This window comes from Hylobates moloch, unplaced genomic scaffold (genome assembly GCF_009828535.3).
Source record: "Hylobates moloch isolate HMO894 unplaced genomic scaffold, HMol_V3 SCAFFOLD_14, whole genome shotgun sequence".
NCBI classification, from domain to species: domain Eukaryota; kingdom Metazoa; phylum Chordata; class Mammalia; order Primates; family Hylobatidae; genus Hylobates; species Hylobates moloch.
The window spans coordinates 15,629,474-15,657,446 of record NW_026652289.1 but is presented as its reverse complement, the minus strand read 5'-3'; the positions used below and the strand labels follow the sequence as shown (position 1 = coordinate 15,657,446).

At 37.9% G+C, this 27,973-nt stretch overlaps 2 protein-coding genes across 2 annotated transcripts; one reads left to right on the top strand and one right to left on the bottom strand.

The window, feature by feature from the left end:
• Positions 1-1,583: 1,583 nt before the first annotated feature.
• Positions 1,584-2,465, bottom strand: LOC116482216 (keratin-associated protein 13-2). Its single transcript, XM_032175497.2, has one exon. The coding sequence runs from the start codon at positions 2,405-2,407 to the stop codon at positions 1,880-1,882; it is 528 nt and encodes a 175-aa protein (XP_032031388.1). The 5' UTR covers positions 2,408-2,465; the 3' UTR covers positions 1,584-1,879.
• Positions 2,466-16,630: 14,165 nt separating this feature from the next.
• LOC116482260 (keratin-associated protein 13-1) lies at positions 16,631-17,420 on the top strand. The gene has a single exon (XM_032175570.2). The coding sequence runs from the start codon at positions 16,685-16,687 to the stop codon at positions 17,201-17,203; it is 519 nt and encodes a 172-aa protein (XP_032031461.1). The 5' UTR covers positions 16,631-16,684; the 3' UTR covers positions 17,204-17,420.
• Positions 17,421-27,973: the final 10,553 nt, after the last annotated feature.

The following is a 27,973-nucleotide window of genomic DNA, read 5'->3' as shown; positions in this document are numbered from 1 at the left end:
GAATTTTGTCAAAGGCCTTTTCTGCATCTATTGAGATAATCATGTTTTTGTCGTTGGTTCTGTTTATATGCTGGATTACGTTTATTGATTTGTGTATGTTGAACCAGCCTTGCATCCCAGGGATGAAGCCCACTTGATCATGGTGCATAAGCTTTTTGATGTGTTGCCGGATTCAGTTTGCCAGTATTGTAAATCTTTATATGAGAGTGCCAGAAGTCTTATTTTATTTCAATTATTTTATTTCAATTATTTTATTTAGTTTAAACCTAAAGAAGACTTTATTGACCCATATGATCAAAGAACTTAAAGGATGAATAAAGCTAGCTTAAGGTACGTGTGAATCAGAGGCTTCTGTGTTGCTGGGAGTTTCTTCCTGTGTTTCCCTTCTCTATTCTTCTAGTTTCTGTGGTGGGCAGGTTTCTATGATGAGAGGATGTGGTTCCCACACTTCCATGCTTAGCCCATATTGTCTCCAGTATAAGAGAAAAGATACCGTATGTTTTCAGGTTTAATTATAAAAAGCTTAAGGAAAAGGTGTCAGGGAAAAAAATCAATTAAAGCTCATGACATATTATTGGAGGAAATGATAATCTTTCCAAGTTATTTTCCTATTCATGGAGAGTTGTTACTAAATATTTTATGAAAAAGTTTTAGCTGAATTTTTATACTACCTTTAGCCTCTGAAAGAAATTACTTGCTTAAATTAAAATAAACAGAGAAGGTCTTATGTCTCAGATGTGAAATGCATCCTACAAATATTTATTTTTATTCACACTGTCAGAGCTGAGCAGTGGATTCCAGGGATACTGAGGGAGGTTATAAGATCTAGAACATTGAAAATAATCTAATTTTAACTGCCACTCAATGCAGGAATCACTGAAAAGTAATATCTTTTTCCTTGTTGATAAACTCAATAATCCAAAGAAAATACAAAGGTCATAATAGTTCTATAAATTTATAATTTATAAATATACATTTATAACAAGCCGAAGTATTTCTCCCTATAACTGTTTCCATTACTCACAGTTGTAAACCTTAAGTCTTTCTGTCTTCTCTGCTTCTCTCTCTCTTTCTCACACACACACAACACAAACACACACACACACATTGAATAATTAATTTTCTCCTATATTTAAACACAACCATAATGCCCTCCAGTACCTAACATTTCATATTTTCCCTTTTCCATCATAATATTTCAGATTTATTCAAATATTTTATAATTTTATATTTAATCACCTAGTTGACATCTTCTGAGAAAACTCTAACTAAATACTGTTTTAAAAATGTAAACAAAAAACAAATACGATTGTCAGCAAAAGGTGTCTTCCTTGAAAACACACCACCATCATGAGCGTACTCTCAATAATTCTGTTAAGAATTCAACCAGTTTTCAGGGCAGAAGACATGCACTTGCTCAGTCTTTTAGGCAGTGGCATGCCCAGAGAATCTCCCCATACACTAGGCCTGATGACATTACCTACGGAAATGCATGTCCAAGGAAAAGACGTCTGGGGGCCTGGCACCCCCAAAACAGATCACAAATCAAACTTTGAAAACCAATAAAAGACAAAGAGAACATATTGGAATCAACAGTAAATGAATTTATTATGTGAAATAAAACTGACCTTCCATATACTTTATAAGATGAACTTATGTGATAATGAATCACTTGTTTCAAAATTGTAAACATTTGACTCTATATTTTGCTCATTCATTAATTTCGCAGTCTGAAAGAACTAGTCTGTCCAGCCAGTACTTGATGCCAGAGAAAGGATGAAGAGCTAGTAGTAAGAGGGGTTAGCTCACATTGCTGGAAAAGCCTATGATAACAGCTCTACGTAGAGACTGAGACACTTTGCTTAAAAGGTCTGGAAATTCAGCAAGTTGATCTGCAGAAGGTTGATCCATAGGCTGGTCTGTAACAAGGAGACTGGCAGCTCCTAGAAGCCAAGTAGGTTGGGCGGCAGAATCCAGAGCCATAGCCCAGGGGAGGGAAGCCACAGCCTCCATAGCCCAGAGATCTGAAGCCACTGGACCTACAGCCCACTGAGTAGCAGCTTCTCGATCCATAGCCCAGGGAGTGGCAGCTGTTGGATCCAAAGCCTAGAGACCCAGAGTAAGTCGTCTCACAAGGACTGCAGCGCAAGGAGGTTCTGGGGCGGTAGCAGGAGGTCTGGCAGGGGCTGGACTCCACATAGGACGTCTGGCAGCTGGTGGGCTCCCAGCAGGTCTCCTGACAGCCCCTGTAGAGAGAAGAACCCAGCTGGCAGGTGCTGGGAGAGCAGAGGTCAGTGCTGTAGACCAGATTGCTGGGGTAGGAAAAGCCACAGGAGGAGGCTGGGTAGCGCAGGTAGCCGCCACAGGAGCGGGAGGAGAAGTTTCCAGAGCAGCAGTTGTAGGACATGTTGACGGGAGATGTGAGTTCAGTTGAGTTATAGTGGAAAGATTCTCTGAGTTTGAATGTCATAGTCTGGACTCCAAGTTATATATGCTCTTAGACCTGGGTGTGTCCACTGTCTTGACACTCCCTCCTCCCTGCTCACCTTCTATTATAAGAATGCTTCCCTAGGTTATTGTTTAATTTATCACATCTGCATATACTTAGTTGTACTTTAGTCACTCTGGAACACTTAGAAGGAAGCCACTCAGTTTCTTTTTTTCCTGAAATTCACTGTGGTTTGACCTTCAGTGTTATATGTCATCACATTTATGAGTATCTTGCCTCTTACTATTTGAGTACAGTGAGTCCTTATTGTACCAAATAGAATTACACAAAATTCTTTCTTTACTTCCATTAAGTTATAAGGAGCATCAGTGGTTACTACTCAAAATAGATTGTCCTTTTTTTTTTTTTTTTACACAAGCATATTACTTGTTACTAGAAACGGAGGATTTCTCCAAATACTAACTAACTGTATTCAGTAGCCTCAGCAATCTGTCAGTTAAACCTTTTACTAATATCTTAAGAGCTCAGGATCAGAATTGAGGAGTGCAGCATTATGTTGGGTGTCCATGCCAGGCATCTTCCTTAACAAGAGGCTACTTTAGACAATGCTCACTTAGGAAACAATAAACCCAAACTTTTTAGTAAGACTTCAAATTGAAGTTTTTCAGATATTTTCTGATGAACTTATCTTGTAGCAAGCAGTATTCTATGGTTATGCTCTAAATCAACTCATAAATTTTATTTTGTTTTATGTTTCAATTTTTTTTTCTGGATGAAAGGACAGATTCTTAGCTGCAATTATTAATTTATACTTAAACGTTGAGGAATTGTTAACATTTTTCTGAAGCTTTTAACTTGAAGTATTAGAGTTATATGGGTCTTTGAACATCCCCTGGTCAACTCATACATGGAAAAATTACCTCTCAGGAGCTTTAACTTTCCCCTAATTTCTCAGTAAGATAGAAGCAAAATTGAAGCTTTAATCATGGTTTTCTTATTCAGAGTCAAGTTGCAAATTCCTTGAAAATATAAAAGTAAATTCAACTTTAACTTGTCTCAGAAAAGAAACTATTAAGCTTATTTATACTAAGATATAAAAGCCTAACAAAGCCTTATTTACTTTTCCTAAGGATATTCAGACTGAATAGTGTTCAGCTGGGGAGTTCTATGCCTTACTGATCTTTATACATTTGAAGTATATTTCACTTCCTAGCCCAAGAAAGATAAAGAATCTTGGTAATCCATGTTTAGATTAATGGGGGGAAGAGGCTTCTTATCTGTGCCTATTCTTCTTCTTTTGAATCTGACATTTTATTTGATTTAACTAAGGGAAATGGCATTCACATTTGTTATCGAAAAGAGAGCCTCTTAACTACCTGAAAATTAACTTGCTTCATTCCAAAGCACGCTGCTTCAGAGCACTTAGTTACTTTGTTTTATGATTATCTCTCCCATGCAGAATCCAAAGTGTGGCATGCATCACATGAAGTGCCCTTGTGCAATACTTAAGCCATCACTCTGATTCACTGAAGTAAAATAAGCTGTGCTTTATGAATGGACACCTATTAAATTTACTAAAAAGTACGCACCACCCCCAACACATGGGATTCCTTATAATGGCAGCTTTTAACACCTTTAAAATGAGAAATATTTTTCTTTTCTTACTACATGTTGATTTTTCTCCAAAAAAAAAAAAAAAAACTTTCTAATACCCAAAAGTTCTTGCCTTTCTAGACCAGCTCCCTATGTCTCGGAATAAACACTAAAATAACTTGGGAATCAATTCCAGTTAACAGTCCCTCCACCCATTCCTAATTGGGTTAACACTTTTTATTAGGAGTTATTTGGGCACTTTGTACAAATGCTAATGAACAACTCCCGAATGCTAATAAATGTGTCCATCTGAAAGGCAGAAAAAGCAAAACAAAACTAGAGTAGCCTTAACAGTTCAAAAGTGGATTCTGGAACTAATAAAATACTCTACGTGCTCTACATACATAGGCAACGTGTTAGTATAGAAAGAAAAATGCACTATCTTGATATATCAGGGAAAACGTCATATTGAAATCTTTTCTCTCTCCTTCCTTCCCTCCCTCCCTCTTTCCTTTTCTTTTTCTTTCTTTTCTTTCCCTCCCTCCCTCTCTCTCTCCCTCCTTCCTCCCTCTCTCTTTCTTTCTTTTTTTTCTCTTTCTTTCTTCTTTCTATTTTCTCTTTAGAAATTTAGGCATAACAACACTACAGAGAATAAAACTATCATTACAGTACATAGTAGCCACAAGTAGCTTATGATCTGAATTACTTGAAAAGTGATTGTTTTTCCAAGTTAACATAGTAATGTAGCAGAAGCTTTAAACTGATAATCTTCTATTGCAATGTTTCCAGAGATTCTTCAAAAGCTTTCAAATTAACCAAATACTAGGCAGTAGTAGAAATAGTAGAAATCCGTATATACTGCCGTATACCTTTTTTACTGTCTTTCTTTTTTTCGAGACGGAGTCTGGCTCTGTCGCCCAGGCTGGAGTGCAGTGGCGTGATCTCGGCTCACTGCAAGCTCTGCCCCCCGAGTTCACACCATTCCCCTGCCTCAGCCTCCCCAGTAGCTGGGACTACAGGCACTCGCCACCACGCCCGGCTAATTTTTTGTATGTTTAGTAGAGACGGGGGTTCACCATATTAGCTAGGGTGGTCTTGATCTCCTGACCTCATGATCCGCCCACCTCGGCCTCCCAAAGTGCTGGGATTACAGGCATGAGCCACTGCATCTGGCCACCTTTTTTACTTTCTGTTCTCTTTTTAATTTTCTGCTTTCTCTAGACCTAGGAGAGCCTTTTATTATCTGGTCACTAAAGAGTCTTCTTCATAACAGCTGCTTTACACTAGATTTTATTTTTAAAATTCTCACGCAAGGGGAAATTTATCTATTAAACATTAATGCTAACTATGAAGGACCCACTACTGAGTAAAGGGCTTGATGAGAACTCGCTGGACTAACCTGTTCATGGTCTCTTCCCAGTCTCCCATGCAAGCCTACCCAGGCCTGTGGCTTTGTCGGAGGTCATCCTGCCTCATTGTTTGAGACTTTTCCAGGCCCTGGCACCTCCTCTAACTTCACTACAGCTCTTCCTGCTTCAAATTCATCCATTTTATGTCATCAGACCCTCATCATCCATGACTTTCGTTTGAAATAAAAAGTCCAGGCTGGGCGTGGTGGCTCACGTCTGTAATCCCAGCACTTTGGGAGGCTGAGGCAGGCGGATCACGAGGTCAGGAGTTTGAGACCAGCCTTTCCAACTTGAAAATCCACCTCAAAACATGCTTCCTCCATGAAGCTTTTTCTAACTTTTCTCTAACAAATCCCATTGGTTCAAATATATTTGTCAATTTCATCACACATTTCTGAAAGTTGACCGTTCATATTATTTCATGTTAATTTCTAGTTTGGATGCCATAGGAAGGTAGACATGAGCATAAAAACTCTAAAAAGACAAGACCAGGACTATGAAAAATCAAAAAGTAAGCTCATAGAGGAGAAATCACAGACATGACACTAAGAAGTTGAGAAAGTTTAGTCCAAGAAAGCTTCCTGGAAACAGAGAGATCAAAACAAAGGGATATAGAGCAATGTGGCAGCTAGATGGAAGGGTTGGAAAGTAGCAGAACCAACATGTGTCCAAAGGCCCTAGCAGGAATTGTACATATGTAGCCTCATTTAATTCTCCAAAGAAATATGTGTTATTACCATTCACATTTTCTAGATGTTGAAACAGAGACCAACAAATCTTAATAACTTAACATAAGGTCACCTCTCATAAATGACAGAATTATGCTCAAGTTTAGGTTTGTCTTACTGCAAATTTCATTCATTCACTTATTCTATTTATTTCATTTACTCTTCTAAGTATGAGATTTTTAAACAGAATAGGCATTCATTTTGATCAGATGAGTTGATATATAAATGCATAAAGGAAAAAATGAAGTTTATGAGTTCACTGCAGTCAAAGTTATTAATATAAAATCCTCTCTCCAATTATCCTAAATTCTGACTCTTTTAGGAGCCTGAAATATATTTCAAGATGGCAACAACTGTATTCTAACTTTAGGTTGAATTTGGATTCTGCTTATTTGAGATAACACTTAGGTCTCAAGTGGAACAGCTAGCACAGAAGAAAGAACTTTTCTCAACACATTTCTTAAGTTATACTCTTTGATTTATCACACAAGGGATGGGGAAAAGCTAATCACTATTCAGACTTAAAAATATATTTTTTGTGGCTCCACGTTTGGATAGAGACCAAGAGAAGAAAATAAATTAAGTAGGAGAGCTAATTAAGAATGTAGCTATTGCAGTGATTTCAATATCTGGGCACTTGCCTTGAATAGTCTCCAGAAGTGCTATACCTTACAGTTAAATGGCCTTCCCAAGCAGGACCCGTGGATTTTCATGCCAGAGGAAACTTACTAGAAGCATACAAAACACACAAAAATAAGTAAAAACAAAAACCTGATTTCTGTGTTAACTTAGGAGGATGATTTTAAAGAAGTTGGAATATTTCTGTTTTGGGGAGACATATTGGAAAAAAGAGGATCTAGAAAATATGAAACATAAAATGTATTCTAAGAAAGGAAGAGGCAGAGAGAGGAAAGAGGAGAGGAAGGAAGAAAATGAAAAGGGGAGAAAAGAGATAATTTCAGGAGTAACAACTTGGAGATTTCTAGATGTAGCATAGGTCACTACTATATTAAAAAGCTTCAGCTAAGTTCTTGAAGATGGCTTTTGAAGACCTCATTTTTGGAAATGAATAGGCAGTTCATGAGTTAGAAAATCTAGAATCTCTTTAGTAATAAAGTTACGGAAAAATTCATGAGAGTCTGGAAAGGCAACATGCTGCTCTTTAGACCTGTGACCACAAATTGATTGGGAATACGGTGAACTGACTTCTCCTGGAGGAGCAATTATGAGTGTGACAGAAACCCAGCCCATCATCTGGGTCAAGGGAGGTCCCATATCCACAGAGGCTGAAAACTGCAGAGTCCACAGCCCCATGCTCAAAACCCTGTCCTCTGGACAGGCTGATGAAAGGGTGTCCATAAGAGGGCACAGGATGGCTGGTAGGTTCTTTGCTGGCCAGGAGAAACATGGTAGACACTGAGTGAAGGAGGTCCTTGTGGCCACTCAATTCCTGGGATGGGAGGAATTCCCTTTGACAGATGGTGGATATATTAGTCTGCTTGGGCTGCCATTACAAAGTACCACAAATTGAGTGACTTGGTAGGAATGTGTTGTCTTACAGTCCTGGAGACCGGAAGGCTGAGATGAAGGTATTGGCAGTTGGGTCCTTCTGAGGGGTGTGAGGAGAGCATCTCTTCTAGGCCTCTTTCTTGGATACTTCTCCCCAAATGGCCATCTCCCTAAATGGTCCTGAATGGTCTTCTCCCTGTGTCTCTTCACGTTATCTTCCCTCTGTGCGTGACTGTCTCTGTGTCTGTATTTCCCCTTTTTATGTGGACACTAGTCATATGAATGAATTGGGCCCACTTTCACTTGCCTGTCTCTATAAAGGCTCTATCACCAAATAAGGTTATGTTCTGAGGTGCAGAGGGTTAGCACTTTAAAATACAAATCTCACGGGAGGACAAAATTCAACTCATACAACAGGAGACAGGCCATTGCTAAAAGTTAAAAAAAAAATGCATACTATAGAATTTCAATTGGATATTGTTTCCTGACTTCAGTTTTCCTGGCATTTAATAAGGAATTCTAACAAATTTTCTCCTAAAGAACTTTATATACCCTTGACCACTGGTATAGGGAGAAAACATCCTGGTATTCAGAGAGTCCTTTGCAGTTTCACTAATTAGTTATCTAATTAAAATAACATTGCCTCTGCAGACATGGCTGAATATGTTTTATTCATGTACTTAAGAGACACAGATCATTCCTTTCTTATTTTAAGGATGAAGGTGGCTATTTCCATAGCCAACAATCACCATGCAACCTGGCAGGGCCCCCTGCCACCTCCCATTTCCTGCCATCTCATGGTGACCAGATGCCATGCCCTTTATGTCTGTTTTCTAAGGAATCAGGCAGCAAAATCTCATAGTTCATCAAATGATAATTGTGTATTTTTTGTTGTCAACAAGTAAAAGTAATGAAGTTCATACTAAAAATACCTGTATTCATCTTTTTAATAAACATTACTGAAAGTCCATCGCCAGTCAATAATTGAGGAATAGACATTGTTCCTATCTTCCAGGTTCTTCTGGTCTGGTAAATTAAGGTGGGGTATCGTACAAAGCTAGGGTGTCCTAAGGTAACAACAGACTAATAGCTCTGGAGGCCAGATATGCATGTATGGTTATAAGAAAGTTTTATTAGGGCCATTGTTGCAAATCCTCTTGGAATTGTTTGCCATTTGAGAACATTCAATTAAAAAGGCATTATAATGCTGAGCTTTTAAAATGTAAATTAGAATCTGGAAAGTTTTCAATGATTTCTAGTCTAAAATTAAATAAAGCACCAAAAAAACGAATTAAATTTAGAACATTTTAAGAGAAATGAATAAAAATACTCCACTACTTTTGGAAACAAACGTAGAGGAGAGTCAACTTTATTCAACCAATAAATAGAAAAGCAATGCTATTTAATTGATGGAACAGAAAAATACACTTCCTCAGTTTGAAATTATTCCAAGTTTAGAAAGCCAAACCAAGAAAAGGAGTGCTTAAAATAAGCATAAAGAAAGGAAAAACACAGCGAATGGAACAGGGATAAAGCAAAAAACAAAAACAAACAAACAAAAAACAGATGGAAATAAAAAAAAGACAAATTAGAGAAGAAGGGTAAATGAAGAAGAAACACATCATAGGGACATGAAACTAAATCGTAAAGTTAGGAGGTTGTTAATCACTGTTTTATGAAAAGCTGACTGGTTCCATAAAGATTTAAAATAGTGCTCTCAATATTGTGTTGCAGGTGCTATGGTTTTATTTTGAAATAAGTATAGTGTTTGAAATTCCAAATTTCTCATTTAATCCTGAACATTTTGCTAGTATGCCAAAGAATGACTCGAAGCACAAAAACATATTTAAAACTATTTCCAGCAGTGGTTCTCAAATCTGATACCTCAGCGTCACCTGGCAAGGGTTTGCTTTGTTATTTCAGCAGAGATTTACTAACCAGCGTGCAGTACTCTGGTTATTTATGTTTCAGTATCTCTATTTATCTATTTATATTATCCCAGTTCATTCTCACAATCACACAATGAGCAAAGCAAGGCAGTGCTGAAAAGGGCAGCATCAGGGTTTGCCCGCAAAGTGTTCTGACAGCACAATGCAAGCTGAGCTTCTACATTTCATTGTCCCACAATCGCAATGGCAGGCCCCCACCCTAGAACTATTCTCTGGGCTGGGGGAATTCTGACATCTATATTTTGAACAGCATTTCTTAAAATCATCAGGGTTTAAGATTCTGAGTGGTCAAATATACTGCATTCCACAATGACCTGAGATTACCTTATTTGTCCCTTGATTTAAATCCCAAGTCTTAAATAAATCACATCCTGGAATGAGGGTAGGTGAAAAAGCTAATATCAAGGAAAGTAATGAAAAAGAAAGAAGGAACTCTGTGTATAACACTTCCCCAGGAATAAGTAGTCTCAACTACATCCTAGAGCTCTTTAACCACCTTCATGAAAGCCTCAATCCACTTGGAATGGGACAGAAATTGCAAAGGAATACTCCCTGGGCACCAGAGATATTGCCACAACCAAATCTTAACATCATAGGATTTCAGCACTGGAATGGAAAATGAACAAAGAAAGGTAAGCAGTTTACAGTGCCAGTAAGGAAGAAAAGCCAAAAGTTTTTCAAACACTGGGGCTCTCTCCAGTTGTTCCCAAGAGATACTGGGATACTTTACCTCTACCATGTCTCTGCCTCTAATCATCCACCTACCACAGAGCTCAGCCAACCGAGAAGGGCTAAGGATCCTGTCTAGGACTCTTCACTTGATTTTGCTTTCTTTTCTTTAGAGAGTGCACAAGCCAGGCAGGGCATAATGGGTCATGTCTGTAATCCCAGCACTTTGGTAGGCCAAGGCGGGCGGATCATCTGAGGTCAGGAATTTGAGACCAGCCTAGTCAACATGGTGAAACCCTGTTTCTCCTAAAAATACAAAAATTAGCCAGGTATGGTGGCAGGCACCTGTAATCTCAGCTACTTGGGAGGCTGAGGCAGGAGAATTGCTTGAACCCAGGAGGCGGGGGTTGTGTGAGTCAAGATCGCGGCATTGCACTCCAGCCTGGGCAACAGGAGTGAAACTATATCTCGAAAAAAAAAAAAAAAAAAAAAGAAGTGCGCAATCCTAGGACACAGAGGAACCTCAAATATCCTCTACTTCTAGAGCTCTGAAAATACAGAAGCACCTTGCAATAACCTCCCCCTTTTGCTTCCTTTTTTCCTACTCTCCTATCCACATCTTCCTTGTCCATATCTGTTTGTTTGTTTATTTTCCCTTGAGGAATAAAGAGAGTTCATGAACAGAAATCTCACCCAATCCTATGATACCTTCCAGAGGTTAGATGAAGAAATGCTGAGTAAATACGGAGTTCCCGTCTGTATGCTATTTTGTCATTCCTTCAATCTCCAGCAAAGACTTTAAACAGAAGGAAAGGAGGGAGACAATGGTGACATCCAAAATCAGGTTGAGGCCAGACTTCTTCAAAGTGATATGGGAAGGGGGCAGGGAAGTGCTGGGTAGGGCCTGTGCCCGCAGACCAAAGTGAGGACAGGCACTCCTGTTTTCATGCCCAAATATTGCATTTTCCAAGACCACCCTGGCTCACAATGTCCCCATCCTCTGCTTATAAAAACTCCGAGACCCTAGTGGGCAAATACACAGGTGGCTAGACGTCAAGTGGAACACACTAGCAGAACACACTGACAGATGCTGGCAGGCCATCACCAAGGGAAATTTGGCTGAGGGTTGTCAGAGGAGAGCCTGGCCTCTAAGCCACCCGACTCCAGGGCAAAACCACCTTCCCACTCCATCCCCCTTCTAGCTCCCCATCCATCTGTTGAGAGCTGCTTCCACCATTCAATAAAACCTTGCACTAATCCTCCAAGCCTACGTGTGATCTGATTTTTCAGGTACACTAGGGCAAGAACCCTGAGATACAGAAAGTCTTTTGTCCTTGTGATAAGGCAGAGGGTCTAATTGAGCTGATTAACACAAGACAGACAGTTGCAGACAGCTAAGCTGAAAGAGTTGACTATAACATATGCCCACTGGGGCTTTGGGAGCTGTAAACACTCAACCCTAGATGCTGCCATGGGGTCCAAGCCCACACTCCCCACGACCTGCTGGTCTGCATGCTCCCTGCTAGGGGTTTGAGCTATGGGGCACAGAAGAAGCGAGCCACACCCTATTACATGCCCTGCGAGGGGCAAAAAGGAACTTTCCTCATTTCAAAAATGGCAGAGAAGGAAGGGTGCTTACACACATGTCTTCTAGCATGTTCTCTTTTCCCCTTATCTTGCTTTTTTCCACTAGGCTAGGATTTGATTCCAGCTACATAAAGGACAGCCCATGGTTTGTATCTGATCCACTGTTAAGGCTTCCTACTTCTGAGTGAAAAAGCTTCCAAATCTATTAATAGATATAGCCAACTTTCACTCAGCTGCCAAATCAAAGAATGAACAAAGGCAAAATAGTTACCATTTAGATAGGCTTCTGAGATGCTTGATTTCATATAAGACATCTGCATGCCTAACTTCCCTTTTCATTCTATCAACGTCCATCTATGGAGTGCCTACTATATCCTAGGGACTGTTTCTGTGCTACAGGCATATTCATCATGCCATTCATTTGATTTCTAACTGAAGGCCCTTTTTCTTCTGCCTCCCAATTTCAGCTGTCATAGCCTGTCAAAATCACTATTTGCTCTGGTATTTATGGTGAAAGAAGTCATTACTAGTCATCATGAGACCATCTGTACAGTGTCACTGGGTAGTGACACGGCCTCTGTTCAGACTCTAAGATGTTCCATCTTGCAGGATGGATATTAATGCCACTAAATCCATCTTCAGCATTCTTGAATGAGAGCATTTGTAATAGCTATTACATCTTTGCAATAGCATGAAGAGAGAAGACAGCATATTATTATCAACGACTGCACATTACAATCAGATTACAATAGTACAAGCAGAAAATAGATTACCTTTCCTCTATTTTTAATGTACTTTATAAACTTGGACAGACAAGCCATGTCCAGAGGGGGTTATGGTGGTCAGGCGTGTAGTATGATTTCACAGGGCTATGAGGATCTCCCGTGGGCTCCTGGCTAGATGTTCTTTTAATTTAAGGGAGTAACTTCCAAAAATGGTGGTACATCAGAACCACAGATGAGGCAGCCTTAGGAGGAATTTAATAATCTGTTTATTTATTTAATTAATTATTTTTAGGTTTATTTGTATGTCCTAAAATGACCCATTGTTCATTCTGTTGCATATTCAGAAGTTAGGCAACACTGATTTAAGCATTTGCCCAGCATATAAAAACCAACTCAAATTCTGCTGGCTTATAAAGTATTTGAAGTCAGAGGAGATCATTTCAAGCCACTACATGATGTAGGCAGCTCATAAATATAAGTGAGGTGGTTCAGTGGATTTGTGATTTGTTTGATGATTGATGCTTCATATTCTAATCCATCATCACGGACATGATGTATTTTCTTATTAAACATGAAAGAATATTTGTCAAGTGCACGAGGATATAGTTTTCAGAAATTTTCTTGAAACCCAAAGCTTCTTAATTCATCTCACATTCTCTCACTTATGATAGAGACATTAACCAACACAACAAAATAATAGTGCAGGCTTGATGCGTAGTCACAACTGAAATTTGGCTGTAGCGCTGGGAGACAAGAGGGGTGGTTAGAGTTGTGGGGATGATAAGAAGCATGTGCCACATCCATGGAGCAGCTTGTCTTCAGTTCCAGCCAACTGTGAGTGAGAAAACCCAGGATCACCAGACTTTCGGAATTTTTAAAAAAGAAATCACAAATCCAAATTTTTGTGAATCTTTTGGTTGTTGAATATTAGCAACTAATTTATAGTTTAATAAAATGCCCAGGGGGGCCTGCACTTGTGAGATGAACGAACCTATGTGGGCTGGATTTGACAGAGGACCTGTGAGTTTATGGTCTATTATTTTAACTGGTACCATTCACCACCCCAGTAGTGCCGGGAGGGCAGGATATGCATGGGGAGGAGAAGGGCGCTATTGCAAAGCGGGGAGGGCAGTCATAAGGGTGAGCCCTGATAAACACATTTGCTGACTTTGTTAATTTGATTAACACTGGTCCTATTTGCAGTTAACAAAAAGTTATCCTTAGCTGTGATATGATGGTTATCTTCAAAAAGTTCCTTGGAAAATGAGGATTTGAGAAAGAAATGGTCTTCACAGCATCTTGTGGGCTAGGACTTTTCTCCTAGCTGCCAAGAGCCCATAGACAGAAATTTAGATATTTAGAAGATCACAAGATAAAGTTGTTAAAAGTAGCTGTTTGATGTGGGGGAAGCTTCTTTGTCATTTTTTGACTTATGCAAGTTTTATCTAGTGAGTTCTAAAGAAAATTCCAATTAAACATACATTTACATTAAGAAAAAGTCGATACTTTTAGTATCTGTTGTTTAATTACCTTTTTATTAAATAGATTTGCAATTCCATGACATTAGCCATGGCTTTATACTTCTTGAGCCCCTGACATCACATATTTGGACTTTGGCATATATTCTGTCAGGGAATTTGTCTTGAATTGTTAGAAAACATAAATCCAAATAACATAGTAAAGCTATCAGACATTTTCTTATTTTGTTTTCTGTTTTGGGTTGGGATTAAACAGCAGCAAAGACAACAAAAACACCAACAACACATACAGCAATGTAATTACTAAAAGTGAGGCTGGAGCCCCAGAGAGAGACGTTGTCCTGACAGGTGTCCGAGGGACACCTGGCGCTCCATATAAATCCCTGATGTCTTAGGGAGACTGCCATGAGCACATGCTCAGACATCTTGGGGAGGGCACGTTAGGCAGAGGCAGAGACAGATGGAACTTAATGAAGGGTAACTTTGAGGGTACTTCTCTTGCCTGACATTTTCCAAAGCTCTGTTATCACTCCTGGGGAGAATGGGAGGAACCCGCTGCTCCAGCTATGCTGCTGTGGCCTAGGAGTCCCTTGTGGCATCCTCAGGCCGCGGGTGTATCCGGAGAGCTGCCTGCACTACTTCTAATATATCTAGTCCCGAGGGTCAACCTTATAAGCCTTAGAAAGTTTTCCTTTTTTTTTTTTTTTTTTGAAACAGAGTCTCAGTCTGTCGCCCAGGCTGGAGTGCAGTGGCGCCATCTCGGCTCACAGCAAGCTCCGTCTCCAGAGTTCACGCCATTCTCCTGCCTCAGCCTCCCGAGTAGCTGGGACTACAGGCGCCCGCCACCACGCCCGGCTAATTTTTTGTATTTTTAGTAGAGACGGAGTTTCACCGTGTTAGCCAGGATGGTCTCTATCTCCTGACATTGTGATCCGCCCGCCTCGGCCTCCCAAAGTGTTGGGATTACAGGCGTGAGCCACGGCGCCCGGCCCGTAGTTTTCCTTTTAAGAAGAAGGATTGGAGCAAGGACACTGCTCTGCCACAAACTAGAAGACCCCCATAACCCTGGATCCGCAGCTGTTTGCAGCCGATCCTCATACAAACTGCCAGCAGACACAGGTGGGAGGTGAACCAGGGACATCTGGACAAGAGGCACACAATATCAGGCTTGACGCACTGCTGAAAAGAAATGACAGAGGGTGTTACAGCTGTCGCGTTGCTCACAACAAATGGCAAAGTTAAAAAAAAAACTTCTGTGTCATAAAAAATAATTCAAGTATTTTTGGTGTACTATTTCTAAAAGAAACACCAAATTTTACTTCCATTTGTTCTACAGAAAATCACGTTGACAAAATCATTGTCATATGTAGAGCTGATCAAAGACTGACTATGCAACCAAAAAAGGTAGAAAAGGTTATAGATGAGGATGACGATAAAGGTATAGTATTTTCTTGATTTTGTGACATCTTGGGTTTTGTTAACTATGGAAGTTTTATTCTAAGTTAATATCCATGTTTATATCTATTATTATATTCATAATATTGTGTTTTTAATGAGGATCTCCAAATTATACTTTTCAACACCCACAAAAGCTAAATCCACCTCTTTAAAGAGGGCTGGGACAGAGTCGCGAAAAACATAGAAGCTGGTGTTACCCCGCAAGTGCTCAGAAGGCATTCAAAATTTTGAGGTGGGGGTTTAGAGGTGTTGTAGACAGGTAGGCTCCAGAACACTTACAAATATGAATGCATCATACAAAAGCCATCAAATAAGTTTATTTGAAAGCATTTTGATTTGCTTTTAGGATGGAGTATCCATCCATTAGTTGCAAACCCTGAGTCCTGAGCATCCTTCTGCTATTCTGACTACTCTGACTTGTTTCCTACCTCATCTCAGCAGTGTCTTCTACTTTGCTTTTTTTCACATGGGTCCTTATTGTTGTTCTATTTATTGATTTTTTGCTTTTGTTTTGATTTTTTTCTAAATACTAATTTTTAAAAAAAATTTGTTCAAGATGATATCTATGTCTAGTTATCTCTCAATTCCTTTGGCTTACTTTTATATAGGCCCTCGAGACTGGACTTATAAGCACTGATTATAGTAAATAACAGATGGCAAACTATTTTGGAGAGTGTGAACAATAAGATTTCTGCCTCTAGGCCACTGACAAAAAAAGATGAATACATTACTATCCCCACCCAAGACAGAAAGAATTTCCCAGCCAAAACAGGAGCAGATGTATAAATCATGGGCAGAGAAAATAAGAGGGGTTTTCCTGGCCATAATGGAGTTGGCATTAATCACATACTGTCATAGCATTTGTAACATAAGTGTATTTCATTGACGCAGAGCTATAAAAACAAAATGAGTTCTTCCATAAATATAAGATGAAGGGTGTTAGTTAACTGCAATGACAAAGAAGATTACTAAGTTACTTATATGAAATGCGGGAGCTCAAATATGTGAAGGATGACCCTGTAGGGTGCCACACCCACGACTGAACGTGTATAAATGGTCCTGTCCAGGAGTGGTACACAAACTCAGAATCTTCTCAGTGTAACTCAGCTGAACTCACATCTCCCGTCAACATGTCCTACAACTGCTGCTCTGGAAACTTCTCCTCCCGCTCCTGTGGTGGCTACCTGCACTACCCAGCCTCCTCCTGTGGCTTTTCCTACCCCGGCAACCTGGTCTACAGCACTGACCTCTGCTCTCCCGGCACCTGCCAGCTGGGATCCTCTCTCTATAGAGGCTGTCAGGAGACCTGCTGGGAGCCCACCAGCTGCCAGACATCCTATGTGGAGTCCAGCCCCTGCCAGACCTCCTGCTACCGCCCCAGAACCTCCTTGCTCTGCAGTCCCTGCCAGACAACTTACTCTGGGTCTCTAGGCTGTGGATCCAGCAGCTACGGCTCCCTGGGCTATGGATCGAGGAGCTGCTACTCGGTGGGCTGTGGGTCCAGTGGCTTCAGATCCCTGGGTTATGGAGGCTGTGGCTTCCCTTCCCTGGGCTATGGCTCTGGATTCTGCCGCCCAACCTACTTGGCTTCTAGGAGCTGCCAGTCTTCTTGCTACAGACCAACTTGTGGATCAGGCTTCTATTATTGATCATCTTGTTAAATTGCTAATTTTGTTGGCTAATGCCATCAATGCCTCTACTCATAACCTTTATTGTCTTCATCATGTACAGAAAGAATTAGCCTCTTACTCTCTAATTATCAAGTTCTCAGTTTATCTTTGGCCCCAAATACTGGCTGGCAGGCTTCATCTGAAAAACTGTAATTGGAGTACTAGCTGAAAATAAATCTTGAAGTACACATTAAAAGTAGAATTTATATTATTCGATTTTCTTCCACAATTGTATAAAAAGTCAAATCATTTTAATCCAATAAATCCATTGGTCTCATATTCAGCTATGTTTGTGGTGGTTTTACATTGCTAGGGTTTTGGTTGTGATGTATTAGGGAATTATTATGAAACAATTGGTATATATATATATATATATATATGAATAGGTTTGAAAATCATATGAAGTTTGGGATTCAGACAAACTTTTGGTGGCCTCAGAGATTTTTGTTATTCAAACTACAGATAGTGGAAGTCTACTAAATATACACTTTTATTCATTAAAATCTCAGAATCAGGAATTAGCTTGATCCCCTTATAAAATGTGGATTCTTGTGTCTATGCCAACAAGTATAAGGTAGCAGACTAGTTGATAGTTATATCAAGAATCTGCAGAGAAAAAAATACTATTTAGAATGATATGGTTATAGATATACATAAAAGAAAAATCGAACTGAAGAGAAACGAAAGTGATTTGAAGTAACTTTTGAAGTCACCCAATATTTGTTGGTAATCATGATCAAATGCCTGCATCTCATTGATGAGAATTCAATATGATTCAATTATCTACATGTGTGTTATAAGGGATACCATGAAACTTGAATGGAGGATTGATATTCCACCTTGGTTTGTATTCATGTTTCACAATAAGTAAAGCTGAAGATAATAACCTTTTGATATCATCAGAAGTGATAATTTAATTCACATCTGAGCATAAAATTAGGGAAATGTTATTTCTCTTTTTTGTGGTAGCATTCTTTGTTTTCTCAGGCAAAGTAATTCCAGAAACAGCGAAGTGTGAAGATAAACAGATTTCAATAAGGAACCGAAAGTTGAGAAGAAAAAAAGAGTTCAAACAATGTCCAATAACTATTCCCATGCATTATTCCTTTAGACAACAGCTGTTAGAGAAAGAGATCCATTATACATGTAAGTTATGTTAAATGTAAAAATATGGAGACACAAAGATGATAAGGAATATAGAGGGAAAACTTATTCTACGATATCTTAGAGGAACTGCAAATTTTTGACTTGCAAAGACAGAAATATCGGAGGGGAGAAGTCTGGGAAGATTACACACAATAAGCAAAGCAGAAAGGGCTGAAAGTCTTTGTGTATTCAAGGAATTATTGGAAATTTAGCTCAGTTACAATGCAAAGTGATTTCATATGGTGTGGTAATGACAAATATGGGCATTCAAACTACTAAAACAGTCTTGAGTAGGGCACTTTTTTTTTTTTTTTTTTGAGACAGAGTCTTGCTCTGTCACCCAGGTTGAAATGCAGTGGTGCAATCTCAGCTCACTGCAACCTCCGCCTCCTGGGTTCAAGCAAGTCTCCTGCCTCAGCCTCCCTAGTACCTGGGATTACAGGCACCCACCACCACGCCTGGCTAATTTTCTTGCATTTTTAGTAGAGACGGGGTTTCGCCATGTTGGCCGGACTGGTCTCCAACTCCTGACCTCAGGTGATCCGCTCGCCTCGGCCTCCCAAAGTGCTGAGATTACAGGCATGAGCCCCACGCCCGGCCGGGATTGGGCACTTTTATTCCATTTTCTCTTCTATTCTAATCACTTATGTACTTTTAAAAAGAAATCTTTTATCCAATGATTAGGTATAAATGATTAGGTTCATACCTAAGGGTAAATAAGTTAAAATCAAATGCTCACAAATGAAAAATCAATTTATAACTAATGTCTTTTGTTTAGAAAATCTAGACAAGGAAAATACATGTGAAAATATTCAGAAGTGATGAGTGCCAAAATCTAAGAAAGGTCTTGATATATAAGCATACATGTGAAAATATTTAGAAATTACCAGGGCCAAAATCTAAGAAAGGTGTTGATAAATAAAGAAGCAGAAAGTCATGGAATTCATGACTACTTTTAGAATAGGCATCTTGTTAGATCCAAAAGAGAGGCTGAAGTTCAGCTCCAAATTCAGCGCTTGATTAGGTTAAGAGGATATAGGAATACCAGGGCTCTTGTTCTATCCTTCCAAAATCAAATTTAAATTCTTCTAGGAGGAGGAGAACATCACAGTGAGCTCTAAATTATTTCTTTATATAGATAAATTTAGATACAAATGTAAATATAGATACCTATTTATATATAGATATAGATACCATTGCAGATATAGTTATATCTAGATACACATGAAGACGCAGATATAGTCTAGTACCCAACAAAAATTTACCAGGCTTCAGAAGATAAGAAATTACTAAATCCAAAATATAGATATATGTAGCAGAATTAGGCTCACAAGAGCTTCAGTAAATGAAAATATTAGACGTAAATGTTAAATAACTACACTTGACATGCTTAGGGAATAAAAAGATAGATGAAAAATTTTGGCAGAGTACTGAAGTATATTAAATGAACCAAAAAGAGATTTTAAAATTAAAAAATATAATAAATTAAAATATTGAATTGGTGAATGGATTAAAACAAAACATGGCTAAACAGATAATTAGTTACTGTCCAGTAGAATATATACAAACCAAAAAAAATAAAGAAAAATTATTAAAATATTTAAAGGAGTTTCAGAGACTACGGAACATGTGAAACGGTCTAACATAGTTGCTGTTGGAGTCCTAAAACAAAATTATGTGTCTGTATGAGTGTGTGTGTGTGTACATATGGCTAGAAATAAATCCACATATTACTAAATCTAAGAGAAGTCATATGTAATAGAAACAAATTCACAGGGGATCCAAAGATAATTTTTGAATAGAGGAAAGAACAAATCCATATATTCAAGAACTACTAAAACTCCCATGCATGATAAATATGGAGACAAGCCCATAACTAGGCATATATTGGAGTCTCACTGAGGAACAGGAAAGAAAAAGAGAAAAACTTAAAGCAGCCAGAGGTGGGAAAAAAATTTAAAAAGAAATTTACCTTCATCAAAGCAACTGAGATTAAAAGCTAAATTTTAAACAGAAAAGAAGAAATAAATAAAAGAAATAGATGTCCTCAAATATTTAAAAATTTCAAAACTAGAGTAATATGACCAATAAATGTCTGTTTTAAAAATGGAGGAGAAGTATAGACATTTTCAGACAATCAAATACTTACAGAATTTGCCAGTAGCTTTCTGGGAAATCCAAAGGGATTGAAATAATGAGTGAAAATAGGGAAGGTTCTATTCAGCTTTCTGTGACAGAAATTGGAATGACAATGTTCGATGCTCCCTGGTGAACTTGGTCTAATTTTGTTTATAACTTTCATAATTTAAAAAATATTATAATTCAAGTTTGCTCTATATACAGAATTCTCACCTGTGAGTTTCTGCCATCTTAGAGATCTAGAACACAGACACAAATAGCATTAACATTAAAGAATACTTTCTGGCTAAGCCCTAAGCCAAAGCCATCTTGGATTAATGGAAATGATATGCCTATTTTAGATATAAAAGTGGTTCTCTGGCCTCTGGAAATACTCTAGTTAGAAAAGCAAACTACCTTTTAAAGACTAATCAGTGATAGTTTCAATAATAATTACACAATTATACAGTGAAGCATGCTCACACAGCTGGTAGTTATAATGTTGGAGACAATAAATTCGCAATATCAGAACTGGTACTGAAGTTAAATAGATTAATATCTAATTTCAGGATGAAATAATGATAAATTTATCATCATATTATAAACTCTATCATTATATCATTATAAACTTAATCATTCTATTTCAAGAAACTATCCCAATGCCATATTAAAGTTTCTCTAGAAATGGCCAGCCCAAATCCCTGAGTCTTTTGCAACATTTTGAATTTACCAGGATTAAGGTAGGTTTCTCCCTATATTCCAGCAACTCAGCAACAGTGATTCCAGATCTCCATTTCCCTACAAAGGCAGTCCTGCTCTCTACCAGAATTCTATTAGAGCTCTCATGGGCTTTGCCTCTACCAGTGGTGTGGGTTTCCACTGTGGCCTTCCCTGTTTGATCTGTTACACTCATTAGCTCTGTGAGTCTTGAATCTGGGGGTTCAGGTCTTAAGTTCCAGCTGCCCAAGCAACTGTATTTCCAGAAATTACCAGCCATCTAGCTACCGGCCAGCATGTGGTTCTGACTTCCAGGAATTAATGTATTCAGTTTCCCAGGAAGCTCATCATGAATCATTTATATGCAATTGATTTTTACCAATTTTTATTTATTTATTCTTGTCACTTTAGTGATTACAGATAACAACTTTGTTCCTCCCAACCTTAACTTCCGTATTTTTCATTAGTCATGCTTCAGTAGCATTTTGTCACTTCTCAAAATAAGATTCATCTGGCTCTGTTCTTAAGGAATGCATGATGAAAAAATATTTTCTTATATTTTTCAAGGAAAATGCCTCCATTCATAGGCTACCCTATAATGAGAAAATTTAAAAACAATTTTTTAAAATACAGTTTCTGTTTCTCTGAACTTACCATTTAGCAGGTTTAATCAATGTTAACCAAATAATTATTTAATTACAGTAGTTATTAAAGCTGTGAATAAGCAGCCTCAACATATAAGAACACTCAAAGAAGAGATGTCACCTATTTAGAAGTCAGCAAAGGTTCCCAAAGAAAGTATCCTATCAGCTGAGCCTAGAGAGTGAGTAAAAATAGCTTGATTGGGGTGAGAAACTGGAATAAGCATATCCAATTAGAAGGTGCTTTGCACTAATTTGAATGAAAAGGATAAAAACCTATGATTAGTGATATCCAATCATCAGACTATCTGTACGTACTCATTCTACATTGCAAGTTCTGTCTCACATTTCTACATAAACCCTCTTTTACTGTAAACCAACTAGATTTCACTTCTCTAAATACAAAATATGCATTTTTTTCTCTCTGCTTTGATTTTACTTTACCTTCTCATATTTCCCTTAGCTATTCTCATAGTTCTTGTGATTTTGATATTCAAGATAGCCCCAACTTTTAGATATATGTTTACAAGTTCTTCTGAAATTGGAGCTAAACTGAATTAGAATGAAATTTAAAGAGTGAGGTAGTCGGGATACAATGGTATAGTGAATGTGGTGGTCTTGAATAGGAGAAATTCAATTAATAAACTGCTGTATGTAGAGACCCCACTTTCCAAGCTGAGAGAGTTTGAAAATGGAGTTCTCAAGCTCGCTAGGGATGGCGGAGGAGGCACATTGTTGCAGATGCCTTCTAAGTTAACTCAATTAATAATATCAATCATCTTTTACATGTCTAATCCTAAGTAATCTATAAAATTACTATGGAAATATCGATTTTATTTGTCTATACAAATGAAAAGCATATGAAAAATTAAGTTTAAAATATATTGTAATAATATCAAAACATATCGTTTGTGGAATACATTTCAAGATCTTGAGTCATATCATGGATCTATGAATTTAGGGATAATTTTTATTATCTCGAATTCACAGATCCAACACATTCCAAACAGAAGTGCCAAAATTGCCAAAAAATTGAAAAGTTGACTGAAATTTGTAAAATTTAACAGAGGAAGAATAGGCAACACAATCTTAAAAACGAGAAATAAAATAGGAAGATGTATATTAAAACATTATGGTGCTGGAATTCAGTATAGATAATTAAATTAGTGGAACAAAATAGAGTTATGCAACAGATCCACATGTGTACTACCTATTTTTTACAAAGATATGAAGTCAATTCGAAAGTAAAAAAATGTCTTTTCGACAGATGGTATTAGAGTCACTGATACGTGTAAATATCCAGGCATGTGGAGTACCGTCTCTCCTGGATTAGGAGTTTAGGACATCCTTCCTACCTTTGCAGAGATCTTGGGACTGAGGAGCTTTCACACCTCCATACCTGACCCACCTCGGAGTGTTTGGTGTCTGCCGACAGAATTCTCCCTCAAGGCTGATGCTTGTGCCTGTCATCAGGGGACCTGTCAGCAGAACTGCCAAGTCTGGCCCTGCCCATTTTGACTCCGCTCCCATGGAGCTGAGCAGGGAGCTCAAACCACTGTGCGCTCCGCAAATCAGCCCATTGGCTGAGGGAACAGAGAGCTTCTCCCAGTAAACAAGGATCAGGTTATATACCTAGCCACGCTGGCTGCAGCTGGCTGTTTCCCATCAGCGCCATCTACTGACTTGCAAGTCAAACCACACAGTCCAATATAAAACATGCCAACAGAGTGCATAGGGCTATAGAAGCAAAGCCAAAAACCCTACCCAGCATTCTCCACAGAGAAAAACAGAGAAAGAAAGAAAAGGAAAAAATACTACCCCCACAAAAATAATTACAATAATTAGAAGTACCAGTGTTTCCAGACGAGAAGAAACCAGCACAAGAATTCTGGCACCATTAAAAATCTGTAGTGACACCACAAAAGTATTACACTAGCTCTGCAGCAATGATCCTTAGCCAAAATGGGAACTCAGAATTAATAGATAAAGAATTCAAAGCGTGGATGGCAAGGAAGCTCAATGAGATCCAAGACAAGGTTGAAAATCAACAGAAAGAAACTTCTAAAGCAATCCAGGAAATGAAGAAAGAGTTAACATCTTAAAAAGAAATAATTCAGAGCTTCTTGAAATGAGAAACTCACTTGAGGAATTCTAAAATACAGTTGAAAGCTTTATCAATAGACTGGGCCAAACAGAAAAAATAATTTCAGAGCTTGAATATTGAACTCTCCTAGGTAGACAAGAATTAAAAAAAAATGATTTTTTTAAAAAACTGAAGTCTTTGAGAAATATGAGATTATGTAAAGTGACAAGTCCTACAAATTATTAGTATTCCTGAGAGAGAAGGAGAAAGAGTAAACAACCTGAAAAACATATTTGAGGGAATAAATTAATAAAATTCCCCTAATGTTGATTGAGAGATAGATATTGACATATATAAGAAATCCAGAGAACACCTGTGATATGCAATACAAAATGAATGTCATCAAGGCATATAGTCACCAGACTGTCCAAGGTCAATGCTAAAAAAATTTTTTTAAAGGCAACTAGAGAAAAAAGTCAGATCACGTACAAAGGGAACTCCATCAGGCTAACAGCGGACTTTTCAGCAGAACCTTACAAGCCAGAAGAGATGAGGGGCCTATTTTAAGCATTCTTAAAGACAAGAAATTCCAGTCAAGGATTTTCTATTTAGCCAAACTAAGCTTCATAAGCAAAGGAGGAATGAAATCTCTTCCAGACAAGCAAACACTAAGGGAATTTATTACCACTAGAGCAGTCTTACAAGAGAGCTTAAAGGAGTTCTAAACATGGAAAAAAAAAAAACCTGCTGCCACAAACACATATTTAAGTACATAGCTTACAGACCCTATAAAACAACCACAGAATAGAATATCAACAGAGCAGCCAGCTAACAACTTCATGGTAGGATAAAAACTTCGTATATCAAAATTAACCTTGAATGTAAATGGCCTAATGTGTCAATTGAATGGCACAGAGTGGCAAATTGAATTTAAAAAAGAATATTCATTTGCTGTGTTTAAGAGACCCCTCACACACACTATGACACCCATAATAGGCTCAAAGTCAAGGGGTGGACGAAGATCTATCTCATAAAATGAAAACAGGAAAAAGAGCAGGAGTTGTTATTTTTATATTGGATAAAACAGACTTTAAACCAACAACAGTAAAAGAATAAAAAAGAGCATTACATAATGATGAAGGATTTAATTTAAAAAGAAAACTTAACTATCTTAAAGATATATGCACTTGGCCGGGAATGGTGGCTCACGCCTGTAATCCCAGCACTTTGAGAGGCCCAGGCAGGTGGATTACCTGAGGTCAGGATTTTGAGACCAGCCTGGTCAACGTGGTGAAACCCTGTCTCTACTAAAAGAACATAAATTAGCCAGGCATGGTGGTACACACCTGTAATCCCAGCTACTCTGGAGGCTGAGGCAGGAGAATTGTTTGAGCCTGGGAGACGGAGGTTGCAGTGAGCTGAGGTTGCACCACTGCACTCCAGCCTGGCCAACAGAGCGAGACTCTAAAAAAAAAAAAAAAAAAAAAAAAAAAAGATACATGCACTCAACATTGGAGCACCCAGATTCATAAAACAAGTACTTCCAGGTCTGCAGAAAGACATACAGCCACACAATATTAGTGGGGAGACTTCAATACCCCACTGACAGCAGTAGACAGATAAGGCAGAAAAACAATAAAGAAATTCTAGACTTGAACTCGGCACTTGACTCTGATAGCTATCTACCGAATAATCTACCCATCTACCACAGAATATACATTCTTCTTCTCTGCACACAGAACATACTCCAAGATTGACCACATGCTCAGGCATAAAATAAGTCTCAATAAATTAAAAAAAAAAAAACTCATTTCACCGTACTCTCAGATCACAGTGCAATAAAAATGGAAATTAATATGAAAAATTTCCCTCAAAACCACACAATTGCATTGCAATTAAACAGCTTGAATGACTTAGGGGTTAAAAATGAAATCAAGGCAGGATTTAAAAATTGTTTGAAATGAATGAAAATGGAGACACAACATACCAAAATCTTTGGGATGCAGCAAAAGTGGTGTTAACAGGAAAGTTTATGAACAAAATGCCTACCTCAGAAAGTTAGAAATATCTCAAATTAAAGATTTAGTATCACACCCAGAGAAACTAGAAAAACAATAACAAACTAATCACAAATCTAGCAGAAGAAAAGAAACAAGCAAAATCAAAGCACACATGGAAAAAAATTGAGAACTGAATATTTATACAAAGAATCAATTAAACAAAAAGTTGGTTCTTGGAAAGGATAAACAAGATGATTCTAACTAGTGACCTATTGATCACTAGTTAGAGTAACAAAAAAAAGAAGAGATAAGATTCAAATAAATATGATCAGAAATGAAAAAGGTGACATTACAACGATCTCACAGAGACATAAAAGATCCTCAGAGACTATTATGAATACCTCTATTGAATCAGGAAGAAATTGAAACCCTGGAGAGACTAATATTGAGTTCTGAAATTAAATAAGTAATAAAAAAAAACTACTAACCAAAAAAAAGAAAAAAATGCCCAGTACCAGATGGATTTACAGTTGAATTCTACCAGATGTACAATCAGGAGCTGGTACCAATTCTATTGAAACTATTCCCAAAAATTGAGGAAGAGGGACTCCTCCCTAACTCATTCTATGACCCCAGCATCACCCTGATACAACATATGAAAAAAACAAAATTAGAAGACAATTACAGGCTAATATTCCTAATAAAATAAACACAATAAAAACTTAACAAATCATTAGCACACAGAATCCAATAGCATATCAAAAAGTTAATTTACAGTGATCAAATAGGCTTTATTCCTGTAATGTAATGCTGTGTTAACATGTGTACATCAATAAATGTGATTTACCACATAAACCGAACTAAAAACAAAAACCAAGTAATTATTTCAACAGACAGAGAGAGCTTTCAATAAAATCCAATATTCCTTTATGTTAAAAAACCCTCAAAAAAACTAGGCATCAAGGGAACATACCTCAAAATGATGAGAGCCATCTATGACAGACCCACAGCCAACATCACACTGAATGAGAAAAATCTGGAAGCATTCCCCTTGAGAACTGGAAGAAGACAAGGATGTCCACTCTCTCATTACTCCTATTCAACATAGTACTGGATGTCCTAGCTAATGCAATCAGGCAAGGGAAAGAAATAAAATGAATTCAAATAGGAAAAGAAGTCAAACTGTATCTCTTTGTGGATAATATGATTCCATACCTAGACAACCATAAAAACTCTGCCAAAAAGCTCCTGGATTTGATAAATGACTTAAATCAAGTTTCAGGACACAAAATCAATGTAAAAAATTAGTAGCATTTCTATATACAACTATTATTTAAGCTAAGAGCCAAATCAAGAATAAAATAATATTTACAATAGTCACATCAACAATAAAATACCTGGGAATACATCTAACCAAAGAGGTGAAAGATCTCTAAAAGGCAAACTACAAACCACTGCTGAAAGAAATCATAGATTATACAAACAAATGAGAAAATTTTCATGCTCATGGATTTGAAGAATCAATACCGTTAAAATGTCTATACTGCCTAAAGCAATTTACAGATTCAATGGTATTCCTATCAAACCACAAATTTAATTCTTCACAGAATTTTTAAAAAGTATTCTAAAATTCATATGGAACAAAAAACGATCTCAAATAGCCAAGGCAATTCTATGCAAAAAGAACAAAGCCAGAAGCATCACACTACCTGACTTCAAACTGTCCTATAAGGCTACAGCAACTCAAACAGGATGCTACTGATATAAAAACAAACACATAGACCAATGACACAGAATAGAGAACCTAGAAATAAAACTACACACCTACAGCCAGCTGATTTTCAACAACGTCAGCAAAAATAAGCAATACAGAAAACACTCCCCATTCAATAAATGATGCTGGGATAGCTAGTTAGCAATCTTCAGAAAAATAAACCTGGACCCCCATTTTTTAGTATATACAAAAATTAACTTAAATGAATCAAACATTTAAATATAAGACCTCAAGCTATGAGAAATCTAAAAGAAAACCTAGGAAACACCA

Bases quoted from the DNA above. Each gene is read 5' to 3' on its own strand.
- LOC116482216 (XM_032175497.2), bottom strand. From the start codon at position 2,407: ATGTCCTACAACTGCTGCTCTGGAAACTTCTCCTCCCGCTCCTGTGGC.
- LOC116482260 (XM_032175570.2), top strand. From the start codon at position 16,685: ATGTCCTACAACTGCTGCTCTGGAAACTTCTCCTCCCGCTCCTGTGGT.